General features: G+C 36.0%; 1 protein-coding gene across 2 annotated transcripts in view; it reads left to right on the top strand.

Moving 5' to 3' along the window:
* Positions 1-14,066, top strand: part of Dnajc21 (DnaJ heat shock protein family (Hsp40) member C21) — a 29,234-nt gene extending 15,168 nt beyond the window's left edge. Inside the window, exons 8-13 of one of the 2 annotated variants that reach the window (XR_011707642.1) lie at positions 1,276-1,434; positions 1,845-1,887; positions 6,250-6,422; positions 8,356-8,431; positions 8,949-9,346; positions 13,750-14,066. Coding sequence is in view for 1 of the 2 variants with exons in the window: in XM_071612652.1 (XP_071468753.1) it covers positions 1,276-1,434; positions 1,845-1,887; positions 6,250-6,422; positions 8,356-8,431; positions 8,949-9,113 (616 nt within the window). In the remaining variant the exon portion in view is untranslated. Of the gene's footprint in view, positions 1-1,275; positions 1,435-1,844; positions 1,888-6,249; positions 6,423-8,355; positions 8,432-8,948; positions 9,426-13,749 lie in introns of those variants that run through there. The other variant, XM_071612652.1, reaches the window with a different exon arrangement.
* Positions 14,067-20,197: the final 6,131 nt, after the last annotated feature.

Raw genomic sequence — 20,197 nt, forward strand, 5'->3', positions numbered from 1 at the left:
TTGCCAAATGATGCTTTTCTGCTCCTTCTGCATTTATTAATCAGCATTTGGTGTTCTTTTGTAAAAACAAGCACCCTATCTTCCCCCCATTTATCTACCTTATTTATGTATTTATTATTAATTTTCTTTTATTATTGAATTTGTAAATTTTTGTCAGTGTGATCACATATTTATAGATGTGCTCAGAATTCCTTCAGGCCAGCTTCTTATGTCTTTTTGACATGACCTTATCATTTTGAGCACTTATTTATAATACAGTGATTATATCTTAATTTATCCAAGGGGCTTTGTTCTGAAGGAGAATTTTACTTGGAAGGAAAAGTAGTAATCAAAATTTGGGAAGTCAAAAGTCTGAACAGATGACATGAAGTATTGAGTGACACAGGTGTCCTACTTTCCTCTTCTTCTTTTTCAGTGCTGGGGTTGGAACCCAGGGTTCTTTGCATACAAGGCAAGCACTATTATTGAATTATATCCTAGGCCTAACTCTCCTACATTCTAGTATATCTAACTCTAATATTGTGAGGTCTATTTTGTGAAATGTTTTTTAGTTCCCTGTAGATACATTGAAATAGCATTCTGTACAGTTTCAAACATGTGTTTGAACTTAGATTCAGGGTAGTAGGAGTGAGAAGGTAGACTCCACTTGAGAAGGTGAAAACCAGCTGTTGAAAAAGCAAAAGAAAGTAAACTACTTTTGTCCTTCAAGCCTTCATATCACTGTTACTCTAGGGGTATTCCTTTTGAAGTTAGAATGTTTATCTTTCCATTTTCAGTGATCCCTGAAAGACTGTAGCATGGCCTGAAATACAGAAGCCACTTTTAGCAAATACTTAGTGATTAAAAGGAAATTGTGGAGAAAGCTTTAATTTCAAGAATTGAAAAATATATATATGACAAATATTTTCTCCCTCTGTGGGGCTTGCCTTTTTGTTCTGATAGTTTCTTTTGTTCAATGTTTTTTGTTTTATTTTATTCATAAAAATAATATTTTCTTGAAATAAAGGTACAAAATCATGCATTAAGAGAAAATAACAAATAGAGAATTTTGCAAGAAAAGAAGGAAAAAAATATATAAAAATTAAAAAGGAAGAAAATGAGGGGAGTGCTGAGATCCCAGAGGCCTTAATATCTGGGCAGTCCTGACCAACTTCTGTTGCTCTGTAAAAAAAATTCCAAACATATGGCAATTTCAACTTGGTTGCAATCATCCAGCAACTTCCCTGAGAATATATGAACATTAGTACAGCTACTCATATCAGATTCTTCTTTCAGCATGAAGAATCATGAAAAGTCAAAGAAGCATCGGGAAATGGTTGCCTTGTTAAAACAACAATTGGAGGAAGAAGAAGAAAATTTTTCAGGATCTCATATAGATGAAAATCTATTGAATGCCAATTCCGAGGAAGAAATAGAAGACACAACAAAGCAAAAGTACTTTTTAATATTAAATTTCACTAGATATATTTGTCACATTTAGAGATTATTTAAATGCTATTTTGTCTTAAAAATTTTCTGTTATGCTAATATTTTTTCAGTCCCTTATAGTTGATGGAACTTCATCGGGTTGAAGTGGGTAAAGACAGGATGTCAGATCTAATTTTTACAGAATATGTTATGACAATATTAAAAGCAGTTTCATACTTAGGCAACCATTTAACCACTGCTGCTGTTCTCAAAAGTTACAATATGAATATTTTGCTTTTATTTTTAGTGCTTTACAATATTAAATATTTTAAAATATTTCTTTACCACTAATATTTCATTTCAATATTTTCTTCCTTTCACTTGGTGAGTTTTCACAAAGTCAACTGTTTAACATTTTTATGTATATTTGCTCTTAGACTTTCTAAAAAACAGAAGAAAAAGAAACAAAAACCGGCACAGGTATGTTGAAAAGGTTTTATTAACATTAAATATCATTTATAAAGTTACAGAACTTTCATTCATTCCATTTAGCTTGTATTAAAGAGAGTAGGTTTATTCCATAATTTTATATTGGTTATCAAATTGATTAAAAGGAAGTGAAAGTATTTTCTTTATCCCTTGCGTCCCCCCTTCTATATATGTAATTAAATTGCTGTTTCAGGTTTAAATTTTTCATATGTATAACTCTCCTGGTAAGAATTATCTGAGTGCCATATTAAAAAAGTGTGGATACATCTGATGATTGGACTTTCAAGTCACCTAAAATCTAAAGCTAAGAATATCATTATATTTCTAATTTTATTCTGCTAACAACATCAATGAAATATTGCAGAAGGAACATTTGATTAAAAACTCATAATGATATATTGAGAAAATATTTCTATAACTCAGAAGTTTAAATATTTCACAGTTGGTATTTAGAATCAGTTTATAGTATTATTCTTTAGTATTATGGTGTCATTACACATGCCAAACACAATCTTATGGATGACTCTGGAACCTGTAAAAACTGCAAGCTTGTCCATTTTAGTAATGATATTTGGTAGTTCTAAAGCAAATTGGATTGATTTTGTGTCATTTTAATATAACTTAGTTATATTAATAAGCAGTAAATGTTTTTTAAAAACATTTAGGTAATCTATTAATAATTTCTCATAAGTTTAGATTTGGCTTATTTATCCAAATGGTTATAATAATCTATTAGGTAGTTTTTATCACTTTCCTATTCCAAAAATGATATATGGTACAAATAAATCACTGTTTAAATTGTAATTTGGAACTTTTTTTGCTTCAGTTATAAATCAGCATAGCAAATCATATATTCTTTTAATAAATTTACTTGTACCATCATTCACTCAAAGACCCTATAATCACTAGTTTAGAACATTTTCTCTTTTCTTTATATGAGTGAATACCACTAGAATAAGGACAGAGTTTATAGCAAAGAAGAATTTATACTTAACACAAGCCTGTTATAATTCACGGAGAATGGGTTCTATTGTGTTAGTATTTTCTTAATTGACAAAATGCTTCAAGTGACTACTCCATTTTTTTCCTTCCATAGCTAATATTTCTTTATAACACCTCTTGTTTACAATTTCTGATTATGTTAGGTTCAGATAAGTGTTCTGTATGTAGCACTTTTCCTGGTATTTTCTAAGCTCTCTTGAAGTGGAAGGCAGTGTAGAGACATGTACTGATGGACCAAAGAGAAGCAGGCAGCAAGTATAATTCTGGCACTCCAAATTGGGAAGGTTTTTTGTATGATTAAATAACAGTAAGAACAAAACCAGTTGGATAAACCAAAAAGAATTATGAAACAAAGCCCTCAAACCTAAAGGACTAAAACTGAATGTAAATAGAAACAAATGATTCTGACAAAAAAGGATTAGTTCAACTTTTCAGTGTGGTTGCTAAGTTTTGAATTTTGAACACAAGCACTTTCTAAACTCATGAGATAATAGTCAAAAGATAAAGTTAACTGCAAAGAAACTAAGTCTTGAATTTAGTTGGGTTTTGGTAGTATTAATAAGGTATTTCTGAAACTCTTTTATATTATAGGACAGAGATAGTGGATAAATATATTATACTGTTAGAAACTAGATTCTCTATGGTAGAAAAGAAATATAAATTCAAATTAAGGAAAAGAGAGGAAGATTGGAATTGGAGATGTTGGTAGGAGTTCATGATTTAAAACAGCAATGAACTAGAAGTAGTGACATCCCTCGGCAATGAGCAAAGTTAGCACCCACATCTTGGTTTCTAAGTTCCTTTTCTCTGACAAAGAAAGGCAGGCTTGGTTTTTGGAGAAATGGATGATTCCGTGACTGAGATAAAGAAGGTGAGCCTAGAACACTTAACACTAGAAACTAAGGAAGTGCTAAAAAGCTCATAGGGATATGTCATCAGTCCTTAAGACCCTGCTTACAGAACTTGCCAATGTGAGAAAATTTGAGTCATAAAAAGAAATAATGGTGATAGATTTTTACATACTGATTTTATTTAAAAAATTCATGTATCTATATTGAGTTTACAAAAAGGTTGGGAAAATGGAAATGGGAAAACTTTATTATAGAAAAATATGAGCTAGTACAAATTTAAGTGGCATAAGTAATAGAGATAGAAAATCACTGTTCTGTAATCACCAGTATAATAAATGGTTTAGGCAAGAATTATAAAATGAGATGCCAAATGTATTGGATGAATGGCTGTTGTAGACGATTTTCATTGTTTTAGTCAGCTTTTTTTCACTATGACCAAAAAAACCCAGGTAGAAAAATTTAAAGGATGAAAAGTTTAGTTTGGCTCACCTAGAGGAGTCATCCATAGTTTGCCAGCTCTGAGCCTAAGATGAAGTAGAACATTAATGGCAGAAGAGCATGGTGGAGGAAAGCAGCTCAGGACACGGCAACCAGGAAGCAGAGAGAAAGAGCTGCTTCGGGGTCAAAGTACAAATCCCTGAAGGCTTATCCCGAAGTATTTTCTTGAGCTACACCCTACCTGCCTGCATTTACCACCCAGTTAATCCATATCAGTGGATTAATGCACTGATTAGGTTCCACCTCTTGTTAGATCATGTCACATATGAAAATTCTTGCATTGTCTTATACTTGAGCTTTGGTGTAACTAAAATTTGAACACATTACTTCTGAACTCCTTCCTCAAAAGTAAATTATAAGAGTCTGTCCATGCTCCCTTTTTTTGTCCATGCCTGTCTCACAATGCAAAATGCATTTAGTCCATTTACAGGCGTTCCCATAGTCTTAACAGTTTCAGCCTTGCCCAAAAGTCCCAGTCCAAAATCTCATTTGAGACTCAAGGCAAATTCTTGGATGCTTGCTGAGAGCCATAGCCGAGTCGGAATGGCCCCTGGCATTTTGCCAATAGTATTGGTTGAGAGGCAAGCCATTAAGATGATGCTGGATTGATTTGGTTGTATATTAGACCTTTACTGTCCGCCTTGGCCTGCTACTTTGGAGTTCCCGCACTTCCCCAACCAATGGGAACTCTCCGGGAATCCCCACGAGAACTCCAAAGTTTTTCAGATTTTTCTGTCTGTTTTCTGCTCTTAATCACAGTAAACTTATCTAAAAAGCTTCTAGCAATATCCATGCCACCACCTGAATGCTGTTCTGCCTTGAAATTTTCTCTGCCAGAATAATTAGCACATCATCTTTAAATTCAACCTTATAAAAAATCTCAGTACATGGGCAAGGTGTATATAACTTTTTTGCCAGAACATAACTTGAATGGCCTCTGGTTCAATTTCTAGTAGAGTCTCTTCTTCTGAGACCCCATGAGCCCAGTCTTTACTGTCCACAGTTCTGTGAGCATTCTGGTCTTCTCAGCTCCAACTAGAATTGCCCATAAGCCTACTTATAACATTCTAAAACTTTTCCAATTTTTTATATCTAAACTTTTCAAAATTTCCCCCACCTCACCCCAAAACCAGCTCCAAAGGCCTCTGAACCATGTGGTTGGGTCAGTTATAGTAATGACACCGCTTGTCAGTTACCAAATTCTGTTTTAGTCATCTTTTGAGTAACTGACCAGTATACCCAACAAGAAAAACTGCAAGGAAGAAGAGTTTATTTTGGCTCACATTTTCAGAGATTTAGTTCATGGTTAGCCAACTCCGTAACTGTGGGCCTGAGGTGAGGCAGAACATCATAGCAGAAGGGCATGGTGGAGGATAGCAGATCAAGAAATGATATCAGGAAGCAGAGAGTTGTATACACCAGAGACAAAATATAAAATCCAAAGTTGTGCCAGCAATAGCCTTCTTCCTCCAACCACTCCATACATGCCTACAGTTACCACCCAGTTAATCAGCATCAGTGGATTAATCCACTGATTAGGTTCCACCTCTCATAACCGAATCATTTCACCTATAAAAATTTTTTTGTTGTTACATACATAAGCTCATGGTGTAATCTCTAAAGTTAGAATTAGGGATAATATTTACACTTTTAAATGTTTTGTTTTTTAACTATAAAAAAATAGTTGCTCATTGCTAATCAGTTAGAAAACATGGAAAAATGTAAATGCTATACCTCATTAAATTGTGATTGGACATAATATGTAAAATTCTCTCTTCCATTTTTGCTAATTTTTTTTATATAATTAAATGAGTATTTTAGAACGATATTCTAAAGGTCTCTGAAGTGGAGCTACTCCTTGCCTGATGTACCTACTTCTCCTTTTTAATTCCTGAAATCTACCTACTAGAGTATATGGGGACATTTATCAATTTATTATAACTATTTGATAATATAAGAAATCAGTATTATATATATTTGTTTTGTATATTTTCTCACCTAGAATTATGATGACAATTGTAATGAAAATGGACCTGGAGAAGGAATAAAGGTTGATCCAGAAAATATCAACTTAAATCAAGACAGTGCCAAAAAATTAGAAGATAGTCCCCAAGAAAATGTCAATGTCACAGAGACCATTGAACCTTGTGATGATCCAAAAAGTGAAGCTAAAAGGTGAGTGAGAGTTGCATATTATTTTCTAATTACTGAATTTGATGATAAAGATAACTTTTATATATCAAAATTTCCTTTCCATGAATAAGATAGGTGTAAACTGTACATAGATATAGAGTCACACAGAGAGAGAAAGAGACAGAGGAATGAGTCAGGCTTGTTAGAAACAGAATCCTGTAGTACTATGGTCACAGACAGTTCAGCAACATGACCAGAAACACTGATTCAGTTCCAGTTTTCCTTGCACTGCCCTTGTTTTTATTTTGGCCTTGACATTCAAATGAGACCAAGACTGCCTTTGAGTCTATTTCCCCACCCTGATTCCCCTCGAGCTTTACCAAGTAAATCTTCATGCTTGGGACAGCATGCTGTGTTCAGCCCCATGGCATTGTCAGAGTACAGGTCAGCAGCTTGGGTCTTCCTGCTAAAAGAAACCCTGGAGTCCTGGTGCTGCCAGAATTCTCAGTGGTGGATTAGAGGAAAGTCTTACTCAGGGAAGAGATCTAGTCCTTCTCCTAGCTTCTTGTCTGACTTCCTTGTCCCCATCCTTATCTGTTCCTCTAGAATACAGAGTTGTTTCTTATTCCTTGAGGAAGGATTTAAACAGTAGCCTCAGGTTTTTGTTCTCTTAGAAAACAGCTGAAGTCTAAGTACAAGAGTAAAGTGGCAGAGTAAGTGAAAAAGCTCAATGTTGGAGCTGAAGTGATAGGGCAGTGGAGTGCATGCACTTAGGGGTGTGGGGAATTCAGAAAGAGTAGTGTGAAAGAGAAACACATGACTGAGGCTCTCTGTGTAGAAAAGGAGGACAAGGAACAACACAGCTGGTAGATGCTAGGTGTTTGTTCCTATTTGACAAATGAGAAGAACTGAATCTCAGGTTAACTTGTCCAAAGACAAGAGCTGATAGGTGGAAAAGCTGGCAGTTAATCCCTTTCTGCCCGATTAGTCACTTGAAAGCACCTAGAACATCTGTCTCCATGAGGTTTGAGTGTCTTGTAGGGGATCTTGGGCTGCTTGGTGGGTACAAGGAGTGGGCCATGAAGTAGAGCTGAGAAATGGTAGGTTTGAGATAGATGCATTACCACTCCACCCTTCAACTGGTCTCCTAACTCTGAGACCTTTCTGCAGGGGCTCTGCTGTTTCTCTGCAGTGTGTAGACACTCTGGCTACTTAGTGAAAAGTGCTTCATTAAAAACTGTTTGTATATGGGGGCTGGGCTTGTGGCTCAGCAGTAGAGTGCTTGCCAAGCACATGCGAGGCCCTCGGTTCCATCCTGAACACTACATAAAAATAAATAAATAAAATAAAAGTATTGTATCCAACTGTTTAAGATTCATAGAGGAAATTGTGTAGAGAAATATTCAGAGTTCAAGCAGAACAGGAAAACCCTGACTGCTCTGTCAGGCAGTTTCTGGTTTAAAGGGTACAGGGGAAAGCCCACCAGATCAGGACATCATTTGTTAATGAAAGTAAATTTCCTACATGGAGAAAATTTTAATTTTATGAAAAATGCATTATAATGTCTTTATATTGCCATGAAATTATTGAATGATAAGGCTCAAGAACTTGATGTTTTTTGTGCAACCGCACTTAATATCATAGATCATCATTACTTCTGACTGGTTATGAAGATGGTTTGCTTTTTATTAAAATACACTGTATAAATATTCGGAGATATTTTAGAGGTATTATTTTTGTTTTTGTTTCAACTATTTTAAGTAAATTACTTAATTTTTGTGCCAAATTTGTTATTTAATTTAATCTCTGCAGGTACTTTTTAAAGCTGCTTAGTGACCATGTGAAGATTAAATTAGCCATTAAAATTAATGAACTAGCCTTTAAAGTACATCTCATCTTTTGATTGTTCTTGAAGCAAGATGACAATTAAAAAGGGTACATTATTTTGTATTATGCTAAATAATTTATTTTCCAGTGTTCCTAAGCCCAAAGGAAAGAAAACCAAAGATGTGAAAAAAACTGTCAAAATACCTGCTGAACCACAAATACTGGTAGGTCAAAACCATATTCACATCTTTGGTGGGTCTTGTTTGAGCAGCATAATGTCCTAAAGATAAAAATGTGTATGGGGTTAATCCTTCCCCAACAATCTGCAACATGTGGATCCATCATGGTTTTGCATGCTGAAGGCAGAATTTATATATCTACTACTATCATTTTTTTCTTCTAAATGAGAAGTACATTAGAAATACTAGATACTAGAATAGGTATTTTATTTTATATTATAATCTAAACTCTGTATCAAATTCTGATGATTAATTATGAAGCATAAATATAAGTTCTCTAGTCTGTGTGGTGCATGCCATTGAAAATCTCAGAATGCTTAGAGCTGATGGTATTAGTTGATGAGATTTAAATTCCAGGAATATCTGCTTTCAGTGAACCTGTTTTGGTAGCTTTTTTTTTTTTTTTTTTTTTTTTTAAGTTGTATTTTGAAGATATTTGATGTTTAAACACTGTTCTCAAGTGATAACACTTGTTTTATTTATGTTTTGTTCCCCTTCTCAGAGTGATATTCTTATCAGCTGTACAACCTGCCATAGTGAATTTCCATCCCGGAATAAACTTTTTGACCATCTGAAAGCTACCGGTCATGCAAGAGCACCTCCATCTTCATCTTTAACCAGTGTAACAAGTAGTCGAAGCAAGAAAGAGAAACGTAAAAACAGATAGAAATTCTGCCAACACACTTTTTTTTTAAACTGTCTCTAAATTTTGAAACCAAAAACTGAACTGAAATCATCTAAAGAGTTAAAATTTCAGTGATCTGCAATTTATTGCATTGTGGAAGATTATTTTTTATCTTATAAAGACATTTTTTTGTTTAATATATATATTTTTAAACATTTCACTAGTGATTGAATTCTACTTTTGCCGTCTGAATTGACTTGAATGTCTCAAAACAGGTAAATATTGTAAAGTGTGTACCTTGATTTCTCACGTGAACAGAGATGTACAGGGAGAATTAAATTATTTTAACACAAATGCCCCTTTTTCCTTCATTTTGTGAATTTCACACTATGTATTTTTATTTGTTTATTGCTTTTAAATTTTGATTTGTAATCTGTCAAAAACTCAGATCGTTTAAAAATCACCCTAGGTTTCTTTTCCACCTGACACCATGACTCCAGTTCTGACTTTTAAATTATTTTTAAATAAGCAATTGTCAAGTACTCTGTTCTTTTTTTTCCTCAAGGACAATGATAGGTGGGAACTAATTAAACATGTATGATTGTGTTTCAGGAATAATATCTTAAAGCCTAGTATGGTGGTGGCACACTTGTAATCCCCACTACTCAGGAGGCAGAGGCAGGAAGAGGGGTCATAAGTTAAAGGCTAACCTGGGCAATTTACCAAGACCCTGTCTCAAAATGAAATAAAAAGGGCTTTTGATGTAGCTTATTAGTAGAGCACTTGCCTAGCATGTGTGAGGCTCTGGGTTCAACCCTTCGTACTGCCAAAAGATACATTTTTTTTGTTTTTTAATTCTGATTTGAATTGTAGAGGTAGAGGCAAATCAATTTAACTGGCACTTTCTCCATAGACATGGTGATGTTTATGAACGTAACAGGTAGCAAGCAGATGTTTCCAAATTTTACTGACTCCTTAACAAAGGATTTGTTCTTCATTGAGTTTCTTTCTTGTTTTTTTTTTTTTTTTCTTTTCATCATTCAATGAAAAAAAGCTTTCTTAATGAAAGATGATTTGATAGGGCAGATACTTGAAAGCCATCTACTCTGTAGCAGTGGTGAATATAAAATCAAAAAGAAGCTAGAGAATCGTTATAACTGTGTGTGACCAAATACACAATATAAATAAGTGGTGAGTCAAGTTTAGAATAGATTAAATACTCCGTTCTTTAAATTGGTCTTGAAAGTGATTTTAAACTCACCAGCTTGAAATGTGTATTTTCTGTTTCATGTGATTATTCCTGATCTTATATCCTCAAATCTTCAAATGAAGGAAATGTTAATATGTGTAAGCTCTGAAATACTAAGAGTCCTCAATAGCAAGGTCTTTTCTGATAGCTTTATGTATAGTGTTGGTTATTGATTCTGTTACTGATTTAAAAATATGCATTTGAGTCTTAATTTTTTTTTCTTTTGTATTTAAAGATTTGGGGTTTTGGTTTGTTTGTTTTTTAACCATATTACTTTTCTGTTTTTAACTACTATTATTAATTCCTTGCAATTGTTCTTTCCCCAACTTTCTCCATCTTTCAGGGGCAATACTAGCCAGTTTTGTATATTCTGATCTTTTCCTCCCAGACTTCATTTGAACACTATCTAATAAAGTTGGTCATAATTATGAATAGGAATGTAGGTAAATAGAAGCACATGTAAGTCACATATTATTATATAGTGAAAAAAATATAAAGATATTTTAAAGGGCAGAGAGTGGCTTATAAATGTTCTTTAAACCTTCTTTGCTTTCCTCTGTATTGACCATGCTTGTGTTTAATTTGTTTTTGCTTCATGTGAGTATTGATTGGAGTTACTTGTCACTGTTACTCAGTTTGACAAAAAAAAAAAAAAAAAGAAAAATCAACCTTACTTTTCAAAAGATCTTCATCAGTTGTGATTGGAAGTTAGTGATCGTGTCTCTAATCTGATATGATGATGATAAATCCTCTCTTCATTTTCCTTATTACAACAAATTGCTTAGTATAATAGTATTATCTCCATTCAGGATCATTATGAAGGCAAATAAAATAGTATATATGAAAACAATTTTTAAAACAAAAGCTTTATACAAAATACTGCCCAATTTAAATGAATTAAATCTTTTTTAATTAAAATATTTGCAGATAGAAGTGTGCACATTAAATCATGTGTGCATGCAGTTTTAAAGGAATTTGTTTCCTAAATCTACATCTGAAGAAGAAAACAAGAACATACATATGATGCCAGGGGTAAAATAATATTTTTGGTGAATCAGTGGCAGTTTTGTTTGAGGCAAAATCATATTCTAAAATACAGGAGCACATATTTTGCATTGATTTCATTAAGGGTCAGTAGCAACTATCTTGATGTAACTTGGTTCAGATGTGAAGATAACATTGACTCTGGGAGAAGAGAGTTAAGGAAAATCCTCTTTTTTTTTTCCCCCTGTGAGTCTTCAATGGAGCAAGAGTTTAGGCTTCTATAAAACCCATTTAGACTTTCCCTATTTCAAAATAGGACAATATCCTTTGTGAACAAAGTCAAGAATTAGCCCCCCCCCCAAAAAAAAGTGATTTTGCTAATTCTTGACTTGGGTCACAAAGGAGAAAGAGCTCCATGGTGCATGAATTTTTAGAAGATCTGTCTTATCAGAGTGTGTGTTGATTGCTGGTAGAGCAATATTGGTATTTTTGTGTTGTAATAATACTTACAGGATTTTATCAGAAGATTTCATTTTCTTTAAGTCTTCCTCTGCAGAATTTTCATATGGAAAGCTACTTTAGTATTTGTAGAAATTGTCCCTGAAATTAATTCTTACAGTAAATTTCATTTTAGAGGATCCCAAAACCTTGAGAATGCTGTGTGGTGTGGTACTGATTCTAGCCTAACTTTCAACATAAAGCAATAAATAGAACCTTATGACCCTATGGGCAAATTCCTAAATTCACTTTATTAATAATATGCAATGTTGAAGTATTTCTACTAATGCATTACAATTAGCCTTTTCTTCATCAGCTAATTTACTTAATGTTTACTTAATGCTAAAATTATAGGCTCTTGGGATTTGTAGAAGGAAAGTAAAAAATGATTGTTAGATCTTTTGCTCCAGAGAAAGCTGAGCTCAGACAGATATGAACTCCACAGCTGGTTAGGGGATGCTGCTTAGCCTCTCAACATAGTAATCCTTTTATCACACTCCAAACTTTGTTAACCTTGGTAGGGGGTTACTTTTAAGAAGAATCAACTTTTTAGGTATGGTGGCATACACCTGTAATCCCAACAGCTCAGGAGCCTGAGGCTGGAGAATCACAAGTTCAGATCCAGCCTCAGCAACTTAGTGAAGACCTATCTCTAAATCAAATAAAACAGAGCTGGGAATGTGGCTCAGTTGTTAAGCACCCCTGGTTCAATCTCTGGTACCAAAGGGTGGGGGTTGGGGGAGAAGAAGAAAGATAATTTGAGGAATAAAAGGAAGAGGCTTGAATTTGTTAATATGAAAGAACATTATTAAGAGGTATTAGAGCAATGTGTGACTGGTGCCTGTGTAGGTCAGCATAACTCTGATGAGAACAGAGAGCCCGGAAACACGTCTGTGCATATGTTAAAAATCCCATAATGTGGGATTTTTAACAGATTGTGGGGAGTTATCTTTAGAGTGAAAATATAATACGTACTACTCTACACCCTTTCCAAAATACAAATTACAAGTATAAAAGATCTAAATATGAAAAACAAAACATTTAAATGAGAATCTATAAATTATCTTTGTGATTTTTGCAGAACAGAGAATTTCTTTAAAATCAGACATGAAAACACAACATTTACAGTAAATAGGATTGCATCACACCTAAAACTTCTGTAGAACAATAGGCACTTAAGTAAAAAGACAAGCTACTGACTGGAGAAAATGTTTGCAGTACACATAACTGACAAGGTCAGTATCTTGAATACACTGGAAAAACCTAAGAACCTCCTGCAAATCAGTGAGAAATGACAGTTGTGTGTTAGAATAGCAGTGCTCACCCATTTTGGTCCTGAACCCCTTTACAAATTTATGTATTTGTCTATTATTTAATTATTTAAATAATTAAAGAGACACTAGATTGGGTTCAAGGAACTTGTCCTCCTGCTTCGGCCTTTTGAGTAGCTAGGATTACAGATGTCCATTACAACCTCCCAGTCCCTTTATACTTTAAAAAATTGATAACCCAGAGTTTTTGTGTATGTGGATCATACGTGTTAGAATTAAAGTTGAGAAAATTTTTTAAAAGTAAAAAAAATACATGCTAAATATAAAGTTTAGTGAGAAGAATACCATTGTTTTACATTTTATAAATCTTTTTAATGTTTAACTTAAGAGGGCTGGACTCTCCTACCTGCAGAGCAATCAATCCGTTTCTATATGTTTTAGTTAAATACATGAAGATAATATAGCCTTACATAGCTATGTAATTGGAAAAGGAGGGGCTTTTGCAGACCCTTGCCAAATGTGTCTCAGAGCCCTTGGACCACACTTGGAACTGCTGCATTAGAGAAATGGGTATACTATACAAATGGAAAAAAAGCTTAAATAGTTAAAAACCATGAAAAGAGTATCATTATCATAATAATCAGGGAAATGTGACTTTATTGTTTCATGCTTTCAGATTGCTAAGATTCTCACAAGATCAAGTGTTGGTGAGAATTTGGAAATGGAAACATTCACTTCATTTGGAGTGAAATTTGTTCAATTTGATGATGTCTTGAGAAAGTTGATGATGTACACGCCCTATAACCCAGCAATTCTCAGTATGTACTAGAACCCCACTTTGTAAAAAATTCTCAACACCACATAAAAATAAATAAAGATATTGTGTCCAACTACAACTAAAAAATAAATATTAAAAAAAAAAAACAGGCCTGGGATTATGGCTCACCAGTAGAGCGCTTGCCTAGAATGTGTGAGGCACTGGGTTCAATCCTCAGCATCTACATAAAAAAGGAAAAAGTTATCTTAAAAATAAATAAATAAAAAATAAAAATGCAACTCTCAGTCACTGTCTTGGACCTGAGTCAGATCTGTAGTTACCAAGATATTTCAGGTGACTCAAGCTCATTAAAGCTTGAGAAGCAGAACTTTAGAGAAACCCGTGCAGAGTGTATAAAGAGACGGCCAACAGCAGGATTGTTTGTACCGAGGAAAATGGAAATAACCTAAATGCCTATTAACAAGAAAATAGATAAATAAATTGTGGCCAATTTATAAGATGGGAAACAATTGACCAGTAAAAATGAATGAATAATATCAAATGTGGATAGTCCTGGGGAAAAAACATTTGACTGAAAATAAGCTGTCAAGGAAGATAAAACTGCCATTTATGCAGTTTTTAGAAATCCTATGTCAATTGTTATTCACAGAAAAAAAAGCATAGAGAGCTTGGGGGCTAGAGCTCAGTGTCAGAGTGCTTTCCTAGCACGCGTGAGGCACTGGGTTCAACCCTTTGCACCACATAAAAATAAACAAAATAAAGGCATTCTGTTGATTTACAACTACAAAATAAAATTTAAAAAAGAAAAAAGCATAGAGCCAGACATGCCTTTAATCCTGGCATCTTGGGAGGCTGAGGTAGGAGGATCTCTGGTTCAAATCCAGCCTCAGCAAAAGTGAGCTGCTGATCTACTCAGTGAGACCCTATCTCTAAATAAAATACAAAATAGGGCTGGTGATGTGGCTCAGTGGCCAAGTGCCCCTGAATTCAATCCCCAGTGTCTCCCCCCGCCACACACACACAAAGCATAGAAATATGAAGACCAAAGAGACTCAAAAAAGCAATCATTTCTGGAAATGGAAGGAAAGGAATGGAATTGGGATTGACTGCACAAGGGTCCTCATTTTCAGAGTCCCTCCCCCACTTTTAATCTGAAAGAAAATGTTAACGTTTGTTAATTTGGGATTGGGGCTACATGAGGGTTTGTTATTCTAGTTCTCACAAAACACTTCAAACATTTAGAAAAATACAAATGCTCCACTAGCAGTATATATATTTGCACAAAGTGGGAGAGGGATAGTAGATTTATTTCCCCTCTCCTCGATAATCCATAAACACATTGCACAGGCTATTGTCCCTCTCAGTGTCATTCTTTTGAGAACCCGGATTTGTGGTTGGGCACAAAGCCACCCAGAATATAGAGATTGTTCCCCTTGCAGCTAGCTGTCAGTTCTGGCCAGTGATCTGAGTGACATGTCCTTAAAGGTATGAGTATGCTCTTACTCCTTTCTTTGGCCAGCTTAAGTAAAGAGGGAATGGCTGGCCCCCTTCTGGGATCATGATGTTCACCAGGGCAGAGCAGCATAAGTATAAAAAAAACCTTAGACCTGAATCCTCCAAGGGCCCCCAGGAGCCTAGACTACCTTCTTCTGTACTTAGGAGAAACAAAGCTTCCTTATTTCTGAAGCCACTGATTTTCTGAACTTCCTGTCATGGTGACTCATTCTGATTGATTCACATATGCAGTATGTGCGCAGTTACCTAAATGAGAGAGGTAATGTTACGTTATGTTATGGCCACAAATAAGGCCACAGTATGAAATTTTCTTTTATACAGTTTACAGAAATATTTGAATTTAATGTGGAAGCAATGAAAACAGTTTTGAGTGATTCCCTTTTCTTCTGAACAACAAATACATTTGCCCTTGTTTATCTACTAGTGACTTTAGGATGCACTCCTTATGATGGCTTTGATCAGGGGCAGATTCAGGGCAACATCCTGTCCAGCCATCTGATAAGCAGCATGGGGCTTTACAGAAGCTCAGACCATTTTCACACTAGCCAAGACCAACCAAATATTTAGATATTTAATGTAATTCCAGAATATTGGCACAAATAAGAAAATATCTTAATAATTTCAAGGTGTGATCTGTTTTTTGATCCTTCCTGATTCCTTCATTGAATAAGAATTAAGTCAACATCTTCTGCTGGAAGCATCTTTTGAGGGTATAGCCCATTTGGCTATCTATGTTGAGAGTTCTCTTGTTTCTTAGGATCCTTCCCTGCCACAGAAATGGAACATGACCTCTCTGGGTGGGTGGGAGGAATGCTACAGCAAGACAATTTTCTTTCACTGAATGTTTTTTTAAAAGTACTGCATGCATTGGTCCCTTCAACCTTGAATTGTGTTTTAAAAGGTGATGTTGATGCAGATGGCATATATTTACTGCATGGATTTTGAAGAAAAACTACCTCATCCAAAGCAGGCAGATCCATCTGCAGCCACTTCCTAGCTGAGGTATGTGTGTTCTGCATTCAGATCCCACTGAGAGATATGCTCTTGGGGCTTCTCTGGCGATGACTCTGAACCCAGACCTTTTGGCTTCCAAGGTTCAGTAGCTGCAGAAGGTTAGAGATGTGTCCAAAGCCCAAGTAGCTTCCTCCTATCTTCTTCATTGTTCTGCTTCCCAATGGGCCTTTAATGCACAACAGGAGGAAGTCCTCATGGAGTCCTCAAGGAGACGTGTGAGGAATCTCTTTAGGGAGCTCAAGCTAAAAGGTAGAGATGGCTTTGCCCTCCATTTGTACATAAGAGCAGGATGAAAAAATCAAGGTAGAGTCTGGGTCTTGAAGTTTGATACACATGAGTTCAAATCCCAGGATTACAAGTTTTAATGGCATATTACATGAGAACTCTGCACCCATCCCCTTTAAAGTGGAGATAACCCCCTTTTCATAGGTTAGTGCAACATCATATGCAAGTAGCTGGCAGACTGCTTGACACACACATGCCTATTAAATCTTTGCTCCATCTGTTCCTAGTCTGTCCTCTGCCACCCCAGAGTACACCAAGGTGTGTGGATTGAATTGCCAGTCTGTCTTCACTCGTTTTCCTTCGGTCTCATTTTCTTCACCATTCTATGAAGAGTCAAATCGCAGATCTCTCTTGATTCCATGGGGCCTCTTAACCTGGATCTTCTGCAAGAGGCTGTCCTGGGCCACCTTGGGTCTCTAAACCCCAATCAACTTCCTCAAGAGCTCCCAGAAAAGGGATGTGCACAGCTGAGTGTGACAAATCTTTGTGAACATGAGTTCCTTCTCTTACTTGAGGTTTGGAAACTGCTTTGGAAATGTCACCTGGGATAGCCCAGAATAGACATATATAAAAATAAATATTTAAAACTTGCCATGAGACTGCCTGCATTGCCCTATAATTCACCAAATTATTGCTTATTGAATGGATGATTGTCCTTCAGAGAAAAAGAACTTGAGCTTTGCAAGAAAATGGGTCTGGGTTTGAATCCCAAATGCCAGGCACCTGTGTGTGACCTTAAACAAATTACAGAACCTCACTGAGCTGAGCCTTGCCATTTGTAAAATGAGGGTAATATTGATTTCCTATTCCTGCTGCAACAGATTACTATAAACTTGTTGATATAAAACCATGTAAGCTTACTAACTTGAAAGTGTGGAGATTAGATGTTCTAAAATAGTTATGGACTAAAGTCAAAGTGTTGGCAGGGCTGGTTCCTTTTGGCAGGCCTTAGAAGAGGATCCATCCTCTTGCCTTTTCCAGCTTCTGGGGTCTGCCTGCAGTCCATGTGTTTGGCAGCCTGGCATCTTCAGAAGCTGCACTGGCAGTGGCAATGATGCAATGTGTGACCGGTGCCAGTATAGATCAGCATATCCCTGATGAGAACACAGAGACCAGAAGCAGGCTCATGCATGTGTGGGAACTAGATTTTTGTCAAATTTAAAGATGTGGGAAGCTATAGTTAGTGTGAAACCATATTATGTGAAGGGAATGCTAAATGATGGGCTAGCTAGAGGAAGGCTGCGTTCCTAATTGCTCCATGACTTTGAGATTCAAGAAGCAGGAGTAATGCTTCTCTGCAAGGTGGATGAAAGAGGAAGTTCACTAAAACTCAATACTGGACATCAAAGTGAGTACATTAAATGAAGAAGAGAGACTACTTTGGAGCCAAGCTGGTTGGGACTACAGTGGCAGCAGTAGTTCAGCACAAAGGGAGGGAAAGCAGAGAGAGAACAGAATGGACAGATTTAGTGTGGAGAAACCTGAGATCTAACAACTAACCCTTACCAGATCCAGAAGCTGCACTGGACACTGGTACTTGAAAAGTTTACTTTACCAACTGGCCACAGAACTAAGGCAGGAGTCATCTGAGCAACCATGTTGCAGCAGCTGCTGTGGAAGCCAGGAGTTCTGAGCAAACACGGCTACAGTGTCCTTCTGTGTAGCCTAAGGTGTACCTAGCAGAACAGGAGTGAAATAGAGAATATACCCAGGGGGGTTCAAGTCAGAAAAGTGAAGGGGAGCCCAACTCACTTCCCCCTTTGAGTCTGGCAGCTCAAGTGACCAGCTGATGCAGGTTGGGAATCTTTGTTCAGATCATACTCAGGGACTAAGCCTGGGAAGCCTGGGCTACAAGAGGGGGTAAAAGATTGGCTCCCTGCCCCATGAGTAGAATTCTCAGGAGGCTCCTGAGATCCAGACTCCTAGCAGAGATTGGCAACTGCCAGGCCCTAGAACTAATCTCTCTATAGCAGACAACCCAACAAAGCCCCTAAAGAGGGATTAGACCTAAGCTCCACCTACTGGAACTCCACTCACAATGCTCTGCAGTGGACCCACCCTGGGAGTGCATCAATCTGATCTGTGTGGACAAAACTTCAACTGACAGTACTTCTCATCCCATCTTACCTCCTGCAGGGGAGAAGAGAAGTTGGGAGTAATTTGAACCATCTTCATTCAGTCTTAGGCCATTCCAACTGTCATTTTGGTGAGCAAGACAAAAAGAGAGGAAGGGGTTAACTTTAATCCCTTGTTGTTGCTCTCAGTATGTAACTCAGGAAAAAAATGAAAGACATTAAGGGGATGGGGCTATAGCTCTGTGGTTGAGTACTTGCGTCACACTTGTGAGGCACTGGGATCCATCCTCAGCACTGCATAAAAATAAAGGACACACACACACACAGAAAGCCTTAATGTGACTTCAAGTATATATATATATATATATATATATATATATATATATATATATATATATATATATATATAAAACACCCAGACATAGACAGCGACCATATTCTCATTGACTATTTTGATCACCTCAGTGAAAACAATTCGTTAATTTTTCATTAAGAATCTTTTCATGTTTGTTCGTTTGTTGTTTTTGTGTGTGTTTTGCTTCTGATTGGTTCAGGGACATCTGTACATACACATATTTGTTTCTTTTTTCTCATTTTTAGTGTATTTTAAATGTAGTTATTTTTCCTTGACTTGTCTTTAAGAGAATTTTGTATTAGTATATTGGTTTTGTTTTGTATTGTTTTTCATTTGTCTATTTCTTTTCTCTTTCTATTCTGTCAACAGCCAAATTCTATTATTCTTTCACTCTCCCTTGGTTCTTTTTCTTTTTCTCCTCCTTCCGTATAACCATTATCTGCTACATTGCTTCTGTGTTCTCTCTGTTCGTTTTTTAAAAAAATTTTAAATATTTTTTAGTTGTTGATGAACCTTTATTTTATTTATTTGTACATGGTGCTGAGACTTGAACCATGCTAGGCAAGGGTGCTACCACTGAGCCATAACCCCAGCCCCTCTCTCTGTTCATGTTTTTAAATTTATTTTTCAGTTGTAGTTGAACACAATACCTTTACTGTATTTATTTATTTATTTTTATGGGGTGCTGAGGATGGAGCTTAGGGCCTCACGTGTGCTAAACAAGTGCTCTACCACTGAGCCATAACCCAAGCTCTTCTCTATTCATTTTTTGAAATTATGAACTCTCTTCCACCTTTCTATCACATTTTCTTTTCTCATAGTTAACTGTATTCTTTTTTTTTTTTAATATTTATTTTTTAGTTTTCGGCGGACACAACATCTTTGTTTGTATGTGGTGCTGAGGATCGAACCTGGGCCGCCCGCGTGCCAGGCAAGCGCGCTACCGCTTGAGCCACATCCCCAGCCCAGTTAACTGTATTCTTACTCTCTTTTAGCATGAATTGATTTTACTCATAGTTAACTGTATTCTTACTCTCTTTTAGCATGAATTGATTTATGTAACTCCTGCCCCCACCATTAAGGCTGTTGCATTTTATTACTG

This window comes from Marmota flaviventris, chromosome 5, assembly GCF_047511675.1.
Source record: "Marmota flaviventris isolate mMarFla1 chromosome 5, mMarFla1.hap1, whole genome shotgun sequence".
Lineage (NCBI taxonomy): Eukaryota > Metazoa > Chordata > Mammalia > Rodentia > Sciuridae > Marmota > Marmota flaviventris.